At 35.2% G+C, this 10,230-nt stretch overlaps 1 protein-coding gene across 1 annotated transcript in view; it reads right to left on the bottom strand.

Moving 5' to 3' along the window:
* Positions 1-1,041: 1,041 nt before the first annotated feature.
* The window catches only part of LOC149801611 (long-chain fatty acid transport protein 2-like), a 76,174-nt gene continuing 66,985 nt past the window's right edge, over positions 1,042-10,230 (bottom strand). Inside the window, exons 9-12 of the mRNA XM_089955870.1 lie at positions 4,859-4,952; positions 4,208-4,406; positions 3,652-3,749; positions 1,042-3,402 (exon numbers count right to left, since the gene is read on the bottom strand). Coding sequence (XP_089811996.1) covers positions 3,080-3,402; positions 3,652-3,749; positions 4,208-4,406; positions 4,859-4,952 — 714 coding nt within the window. The 3' untranslated portion in view covers positions 1,042-3,079. The remainder of the gene's footprint in view (positions 3,403-3,651; positions 3,750-4,207; positions 4,407-4,858; positions 4,953-10,230) is intronic.

Raw genomic sequence — 10,230 nt, 5'->3', positions numbered from 1 at the left:
ATAAAGGTGTAAATGGTATCAATATAGATGGAAATGAATTTCTGATGTCTAAATATGCTGATGATGATACAATATTGGTTCTGAATGGACCTGAGAAAAACTCTTAAAATAGAGTGCTCACTGCAAAGGCCTGCAGCATTCAAGTAAACATGGAAAAAAGCCAATAATAATATGCATATGGAACATGATCAACATCAACAGTAATTAATGCAGGATAGACTGCAGTCACATGATATTTCGTTTCAATTTAGCTCTATATATGTCGCAATAGCATTACATACATATAATTGCACCTTCTCTACATATGTTGCCTTAATTTTTCCTTGCTATTCATTTTTCCTCTTCACCGTTGCATGTAATTATTTTTGTTCTTTTCTGCCCACTCAGGTTTCAGTCTTCCGTAGATTAGCGGCTTGAAACCTTTACAGAGATAAGACAGGTGGAAAACATAAATTTGCAATGTAGTGCGTGGAACGGCTACCCGGCCCATGGCTACATATGTACTGGGAATATTACCAAAAATCTAGTCGTCTATATTTTGCATGGATTTGTGCTGACAGATTTTCCACCGTCTAATTTCGTGATCCTTCAAATCTGGCACCCTTGGCGACCACCTTGTTCGCTTACATGGTCGGGCCGGCCCTTATAGGACCGGATAAAAACTGCATAATTTACTGAAAATAGGATAAAGACACTCACACTACGTTAATTAAAGATAGAGAGAGCTCGGGATTGTATGTAAGTACTTAACCACCAACCCCCATTATGCTTTTTCTCTGTATGCATCTACTCGCACGATTGATGCAATAATTGAGGCAATCCTGACGATAAGGAATGACCACCCAATGTCAATAAACTAGTCTAAAAGAGAATGTATTATATAAAAGTTTAATAATTAATGTTTGTGTGGGCAAAATAAGGCATAACCAGAATAATCAAAATGGGGGAAATAAGATATTAATCAGATTGTATGTGACGAATGAAGGAAAAAGAGGAAATGAATAAGAAAAAGGGAAGAAAAGAAAAAAACGCTTCTGCAAGTGACTTAGAAAAATAATTTTTATTTTTAAATTGTATTTAAACAACTAAAGTATAAAACTGAATAATGAATATATAATCTTATAGTAACACGGAGCATAACAGTGCAAAAAATATTCAATCACCCCGTTATCCAAACGATTCCGTGATTTGTTGATCTTAATATTTATATTTGTAAGAAATTCCAAGCTGGAGCACTGCATGTTCATATTGGTACTGACTTTATTAAAGTGCTGACATTCTATGATAGATAATGTCTTTCCGTTCATCCGTCAGCGGATCAGTGCATCTGTCCGTCCGTTCAGCAGCCCTTTCCTTGTAATCTCAAAACCAACTATAAAGATGGAGGGGGAGTGATCATATTTGCAAGAGAATGAGAAGATGGTAACACAGTGTCTGGATTCTGTATGTAGCCCTGGGAAGAGGTGACGGGTTAGTTGGGGTGGGTGGGGTAACTGAGATTAGGGTGGGGTTGAGATTAGGGTGGGGTTGAGAAATGGTGGGTCAAACATCAGGTTTTCATTGGCAATATGGACTCTTTCTTGTAACTTAAAATCGATCCACACAGACTGAGGGAGAGTCACATATTTTTTATGCTGATGGGGAAGGATGGTTAGATGGCATAGAAGATTTCAGATCATAGCTGCATCCCCTAAAGGTGGTAGAAGGCAGGAGTCAAAGATCAATATTTAGTACATAATATAGCCTGTTCTTTGTAACAGGAACTCCAAATGCACCGACTGATGGAGCGCGACCATATTTTGTGTAGAAGTAGGTGGCAAGGAAGGTTTCCAATACTGAATGAAGACAGGGCTGGTTGGTGTAGTATGTGAGAGGGAAGGGGTGGGTAGGAGAGTGTGCATATATTTGACAGCTTAAATCTGTTTGAGATTCGTTTTATCTTAATGCATGACCACATACTTTGTGTGATGTTTGCAGCGTCAGGAACAGATAACAATGTTTCGTTTCGAAATTTGAATGTGGACAGGACAGGGGGTCGATAGGTGCATTGTGAACAGTCCTGCGTGACATTATGACATGCAATCATTTTGTATCTAGAAAGGAATAAAGTCAGATCTAATCCAGTTATTATTAAGTTTTGGAAGATAAAGTTAACACTATGGTTGACAAAAGTAAGCGTAACATCAATGAATAAGGAATTCGGTTGTCTCCCTATCTACCTATCTATCCATCCGTTGGTTAAGAAATTCATAGATGTCATCCTTCAATCTATCCATTCACCAATTTTCATATCTATTTACATCACTTAAATGTTTTATTTAGGGCTGTTTAAGATTTTAAGCTCCTTGTCGTCGCTTCTTTAGGCTGGTCAATCGATAAAAAAAAACCACGAGGAAGCAATATTTTGAACACCAAATCGTGACGACGTTCTTGGATGGTCTTGATACGCTACTTGTTCATACCTTTTTGATTTTAGTACAACCTAGAAAAAGATGTGGAAGTAAATGATACGATACCGTCTTGCTGACCAAAATCTTCACTGCAGTCACAAAAAACCTAATCATGAAAATATGTATTAGGGTTAGGGACCAACCAAGGGTTGGAGGTAACCTGAGATTATCTTTCCGACCTGGCAAATCTTTTTTCTTCTTTTCTTACATGATACTTTTTGGGAGCATGTTAAATGATGGACAGAATACGGCCTTTTTATTCCGCATATCAGAGCAAGAGATGTTTTCAAGCATTTTGGGAGCAGGAGAATTTAATTTCTTTTCAAAAACATCCCAGACCACCTCGCTCCAACATACAAACGAAATCTAAGTGGTCGGACCCCAAGTGTTTATGGCATGAAAAAGAAGCCAATAACGGACGTTTCTCGTAGTGGTCACAGTGTCATCATCGTGTATTTTATCCCATCGTTCCGTTACCTGACATATCTTGAGTGGTAGTTAGACTGCAAAAACATCGAACGAGAGAAGAATTGCTAGTGAACATATGTTTTATTTTCAGCTGTCAAATGCTTTTAATTTTCTTGTGGTTTATTGGTCGTCTGAATATGCTGCTTGAATAAAAGAGGCGTCTACATTTTCATTTTTCCTTCTATGATGGAGTTAAGTATTGCATCGGTGAGCTCCACATACTTCGACTGCGTCATGTCATAGATGTACATAGCATCTAAAATTTTACTTTTATCGAAACCCGCTGCAGATAAATCCGATTTGTACTGCTTAAATGTTGATGTAAGCGACACGTTCTTGATAACCCGAATAAAAATAGGTCTCGCATAGAATGGAAGCAAGTCGTTACATTGTTTGGAAACTGCTTTCAAATGGTCTGCATTCAATGACGTCACTTCCGATTGTTTGAGGTGAATTGCTGCCATACCTGCACGCCCCTCGCAACCTAAATAAATAAATAAATAAATAAATAAATAAACGCCATCATTGTCCCGCATGTGACAATTAGACTCCCGTTACATTTACATCTACATTTACAGCCAATCGAATATGATCTTTATAATCTGTATGAATATAATACAAAGAAGATCGTATATCAGTGTGCGCCATGTTCGGATATCTATACATTCCGTGTTTGGACGTCAGTGGACTTCGTGTTATGATATCAATGAATTCCGTGTTCCAAATATAGTACCTGGGATTTGGACGCCATATACAACTGCATCTTGAATGAAATCCAGGTCTGCAATCACATTACTGACTTCAGTTGTTGACACGTTCTCTCCTTTCCATCTGCAACAATTAAAATATAAAACTACACCCGTTGCATTAACTTTGATCATGCCCCTTTCCGAATGCAATCACATCAAAGGCCTTTACTAATCAAATGAAGCCATGAAAGGTGAAAAATAATATGCCAACGTTTTAGGGAAAGCTTGAAACTAAATCACAAGTAAAATCTTACTGCTGTCCGGATCAATACGTGTATTTTTTTTAAATATTAAAGAAGCTATTCTGGCTCATAAAACGCCATATTTCAGGGTTTAACGTTCTCTGCTGCTCAGTTAGATTTAAATCAAAGACTTTCCAGACGTTCACCGTTAGTTTAAGACCAGCGGGTCTATTAGTATGATCAATGTTTTTCCAAGACTTTCATTCCTAACTTTTCCGTGACATTTTCAGCACTACTGGATGTTTGATATGCTTTATCTATACGCATAATTATATTTCATAAATCCCAAATTCCACACCTAAACGTATCTCCTATTCTGTCTCTGAAGTAGATGAAATAATCTTGATCAACCATCATCAAGTCTCCAGAATTATAGTAGCGGTCCCCTTTTTCAAAGACGTCATGTAGGATCTTCTTTTCTGTGAGTTCTTTCTTCCCTTTGTAACCGTCAAACGGGTGTCGATGTATTATTTTATTTACATATAATCCAGTTTCTCCTGCAATACAAAAAAAATCTGACATTTATAAATTGCATGCATTGGTGTAGAAAATAGGATATCAATTATATTTTGTCCTGATATTTTCTTGTATTGTCATTTAATAACGTCAATTCCAGTTGGCAGGTGTTTCAGTTGCCTCTACATTTAGCTATTGTGAACCGTTGAAATTCGTAATTATTTCATTAAATTGTTTCATTTAGGTTATCGTCAATTTCATCTAAAACTAAGTCACATGACTGATCTTCATATTTGAGTCTCTCCTTATTAATTTCATCATTTATCAATAATTAACATCTATCAGGAGTCACTACATAAGTGCAATTGTTTTCACCGTTTAAATGAAGAATATAGGTATTTCATCAACAACAGTTGTCTATTTTCATTTATATTTTGAAAGCAGACTCGAGAATTAGAGGTGTCCAATCCTTGACACTGAAATCAGTTAAGACCTGGTTTTATCGCCACACATCTGCCATTTTCGTCCCTCACTGGCTCATCACGTGCTACATCATACTTGATAAAATGGGCAGGTAAAAGTTTCCGCTGGTTTGGTAAAAGAGAAAGAAAACAAATACGTAGAAAATATGTAATTACTCAAGTAAAACTAGAATAAAATGTTGAAAAAAATGAACGAGTGAGAAGAATTAAAATGTAATGAAGAACACACTGTCACTGGATTAATGATTGATTTATGTACTAAGCCTGTATTTTTTTTATATTGGATCTAGCTAGCTTATTATTCAAATGTCTCCATAATGCGATAAAAGTGAGACAATTCATAAAAGAACTAAATGTGGCAAGTACTCAGATAAATTCAAGTTTATTTTAGGCGTGTTCATCCTGAGCTCACCTTGTCTGTAAAAATCAGTCAAACCTAACAAGCATTATCTTCGCTAGCCAAGGTTCCGATGTGATAACCCCTATATACACTTTGATGTATAGAACGGATTGTTCTGTGCTTAGAGTCGGTAAATTTCACTGGATGCGACAGCAAGCCACTACATCCAATCAAAATTAAGTAGTTCAAATCTGAACACCGTTTCTACATGATCGAGACCAGGAGAGCACACAACTTGAATGGACTGATAATTATGCAATTTTCCAGTTACAGGTCCGTGTTTGCAAAAATATCCTTCACTCGAATACACCTGTAATGGCTTCCCTCTGGTACATAATCATACTTTTGATGTTAAATTTACAAGGTATCCTTTTTAGGTCAATTGCCCCCTCCGTTTTCAGCCAGCGTACAGTGCCTCACGCTACTGGTTAGTTGGCATTACTTACTAAGGGAGGTAGCTCATAAAATCCAATTGATGTCGCTAGGACAAAGCACCAATATATATGTTCGAAACGCCAAGGTGTAGATAGGGTTATCGGAACCTTGGTAGCATAGATGAACAAGCATTCTTTGCGGTCGAAAATGTATTTGGCAAGCAGGTTGTTTCTCAGCGAAGTTTTTAATAAATGAGTTGTGTGTAAGTAACCCTGGAACTGTTTACTTACTGCAGATTTTTTTTAAAAATTAGTTGTGTGTAAGCAACCCAGTAAACTTTAGGAACAGCGATTACTTAAGGGCAATCTTAAAAGGAGATTTTACTCTTTTATATGCACCATGCACCAGCAAATTCTTCTGAGATTTGAATAATATTTTGTTTGTTTGTGTTTTTTGGTTTGGTTTGCTTGTTTTTTTTTTATATAATTGTTTGTTTGTTTGTTTTTGTAGTTACCGACCAGATAGTTCCAAAACAGAGGATTTCGACAACTTGGTTCCTATTAACTGACTAGTTCCACATCATTGTATATTTCTAGTTACCAAGTGTCTAGTTCCGAGTTTTTGGTCACAAAATTTTGATGGGCAGCTGACGGTCTAATTTGAAAGTAATGGATCTCGACAAGCTCCATCCTTGATCTCGATAATAGATTACCGTTGAAACTGAGAAATTTCGTGTGTCATGTGGAAATTTAAATATGAACATTGCCAACGAATCTCAGTGTGTACAATGAAGATGAAAATGGGGGCACCAGTAGCTAAACTGCTAGAGCGTCGAACTCGTAATACAAGGGTCGCGGTTTCGATATCCGTCCATGTCGGCTGCCTCAGTTTGCCTTCGGAAAAGGAATTTATCTCCCGATTCCTCGAGATGATATAGCCAATAATGTGTTAAAAGTGTCATTAAAACCAACCAAACAATGAAATATAAAGACTCCGTTTTCCAAGTGAGCATTGTCATGAAATATGTATTATATACTCTTTAATTTTAAATGATCTCTGAAAATATGAAACGATCTCTCAAAACTTTCAAACGATTTTCATATTTTGATTTTGTTTCTCTTATTTCGTTTTCTTTTAAATCTCATGTGTATACATACACATGCATACATTATTGCATCAGTTTGTACTTGTATCTGTTTTCCTTTTTCTCTTTTTTCTTATACCGCTTTGCTCTTTACATTTTTTGAATTAATATCTGTTTTGTTTTTAAATTGATAATATATCATTTCTTATGTTACTTAGATATGATATATTTTCATCTTCAAATTTCCCATTTTTATTAAAACTCTATTAAAATTTATTTTAAAAAATTCCTTTTCTTTTCGTTCAATTTGGATTAGGTGTGATTTTGTGACTTGTCCATTCAGGCACATGAAACATATTGGAATAGAAAAATATATTTCCATTTTGCTACTTTTTCTACTAGCCATGCATTATTTAAGTACAGGTATATTGTATGTTTTTGGTTTTTATTTTCAGTGTCCCCCTTAGTTTCTATATACTTGCCCACTTCAGTTGTGGCATTTTTGTTTATATTATAGTTGTTTCCTATTTATATTTCTCAGTAATTCATATATCCATTGAATCGATGTTCTCCGTATTTGTATATGTTATGCGAAAATCAATTCTCTATATTTCCTGAGAATTTCAAGTACTTTGATAATTGTTATAAATTTATTATGTTATATATCAGTTTATCATGGTATTTATCTTGTTTTACTTCAAGGCTATAGCCAAATCAATACATGTATTGTTTCGCCCCTGGGAAGTAAATGTTTTCTTATTCATTCCATTTAATTTTATTGCATTTCCCTTCACCGTCACATCTGGCACATCAAATTCTCCATGTTTGTTTCCTTTCATAAGTATTTCTTTTTCAATGTGAACCATTCACTCCCAAAAGAATTCTACCACTATTTGCTCCAGTTCCTTTAACATTTCATAGAATAAATTGAAAAGTAAGTGTTAAAAATACTATAAGTTTATGTTTGATTTAACTTTACCTAACAACATGTTGATATTTTCTTTGGCTTGATACTGGTCCCCATCATAGATGTCTAGCGCTTTAACATTAGTTTTTATACATTCTGGTGGGAGGTCTTGATGACTAACTCCAATTTCGTATTAGAAATATTTCTGATTTTCAGTGGTTGAACTTTGAAACCGAGGCTATACCGAATTATTCGTATTCTTTCAGTAAATGTAAAAATAACGGTTTGTCTTCGATACTGTTTGCACAATCGTCAGCATGATGAAACATCTTTATTTTTGTCTGATGTATTTGGATTGTTACACAATTTGTAAAAGTGTTGTTTCTTATTTTAATGCATAAGACCTCTATAGCAATAACAAATAAAAACATTGAGAGCGACCATCCTTGTCTAACCGATCGTTCTATTTTAAACGGTTTTGTGTAGGATCCATACGTAATTATTACACAGTATACTTAAACATGTACAAAAACGTTTTTTTTAATCAAAACTGAATTTCATTAGAATTGTTCCATTCTATTAAAATTCCTTTAAACTGTTACTTTCTTAATAGTCCAAAATACATTTTATGAAATTGTATTGCATAATATTGTCCCTCCTTTTCTCCTCTTATCTCATGTTCATGTATTAGTTGTCCTTGACATTGATTTGTTCGGCTTTTTTCTAGTTTTCTAAGGGTTTGTTAGTCGGTATTTAAAAGAGATATAGCTCACCAGGTTTTCAAGTTCTCACGTTCTACTTTCCCTTTTTAAATATAATTGTTACAATTCCGTCTCTCATAGACTTCAACATTTGTTTATTAGACAGATGTTATTTTACATTATTTCCAGTCTTTTTACGGAATTTTGTATAAAAGTTGCATGAAGGCGCATCCATGACGGATATTTTTAAAAATTATTTAGTTCTGTAACTGATCTTTTTTTCTTCTGTTGTTGCGATAAAGGTTTCACATATTTCTTGTTGATGCTAGCTAATTGGTGTTATATGCACTCGTGTGTAGCAGACACACTCACATCTATCTCTCTCTCTCTCTCTCTCTCTCATCATCTCATTTATTCCATTTTAAATATTCATTTTCCTTGCTTGTAGAGCCAATCGAATCTTATGTCGTTATTTTTTCTCCATTTTCCTTGAATTCTGTTAATTTCTCAAATAGTTCATTTATTTTTCTTTTCTTGTCTTCCTCATTGTTTATTATACTTCTATATTCCTTCCACATTTTCCTTTTATAATTTTCAATTGTGACATAACATTTAAATGCTTTTAATTGTTTTTCCTAATCAGCTATTATATTTCTGCTTATATGCAGTATTTTAATATACATCTGATTTCCTTTTGATGTAATGTATTTTCAATCATTTTCCAATGTTCCATCTTGGTATTTTTTTAATGGTACTTAATAATGCAGCTGACAGTGGTCTGATGGTGTTTCCTGTAGTATGTTGCATGTTTTTATGTGTTCTTCGTTTTTTTTTTCACTGCTATGGAATTTATCCAGTCAATTTCTCTCTTGTTTACCGTATATGTGTAGTTGCATTTGGGGGATTTCTGTATATAATATTTCTCATATATTGGTTCAATTATTTTGCATACTGCCGTATCTTTAACTTTTTACATCCAGTTCTATCGTACCCTGCTGATTTTGGTTTAAATCTCCACCTAATATTATTTTGCATATATTGTTTCAAGATATTGTCAAAGATATTGTCCAGAATGCTTGCTTTTTCACAGTGTATGGTTGGTGCATATATATTTACGATATCGAATGCCTGAAACATTATATGCAGTAATAGTTCCGTAAAAAACATTTTTTTTTCCTAGTAAAATATTTATTGTAGAATATTTAGCCAATCGTAATATCCTAGGAGAACTATTATCTCGTAAATCGAGCCCTCCCAAATAACAATTTTAGCTACAAGAAGCTAAACGTTATCTGCCCACTTAGGTGGCGGTCGGCAGAGTTATCTCCCTTTGGTATTCTGATTGGCGCCAAATCCCGTGAGTATCTCAGTTACTAGTAAAGCGTAAGTCACGCTCTCTATTTCAATGTAACTGCGGGGGGGGGGGGGGGGGGGGGGGAGGGGGAACTGGGAGGGTGTATATGTATTATGATGGGTGAGTATTCTCTAAGAAACATATTTGACTGGAAAAATTGGTTTCTTCTTTAAATACGTTACTCAGTCATAATATCTTTGGAAAAAAGGAAAGAGGTTGAGAAAGACACATCGCCTTAACTAGGAGAGACCATCTCCTGTCTCCGAAGATATGTCAAAAAGTTTCTAGATAACCGATGTTGGGGAGCGGCTACGCATGGAAAAAAAAAATCCTTCCGCAAATGCAGAGGAAGTCGTGAAGCCACATCTGTATGAAGCTCTGGAACGATCTGGAAAGGTAACTTTAGGGACACGGGTAGAGGTTCCTCCAAGTTGACTTGAGCTGTTTAGAATGAGAGATCTGGAGACGTACGCTCGGATTTCCATCAAACGGCATGGATAAAGATAATTAGAGAACAGTTTGACTCATATGCAATGGCTGTGCTGACTGTCCTAACTTCATG

Source organism: Sinohyriopsis cumingii, chromosome 4 (assembly GCF_028554795.1).
Source record: "Sinohyriopsis cumingii isolate HCF-2022 chromosome 4, ASM2855479v2, whole genome shotgun sequence".
In the NCBI taxonomy this organism is placed as follows: Eukaryota; Metazoa; Mollusca; class Bivalvia; order Unionida; family Unionidae; genus Sinohyriopsis; species Sinohyriopsis cumingii.
This window is presented reverse-complemented; position numbering and strand designations above follow the sequence as displayed.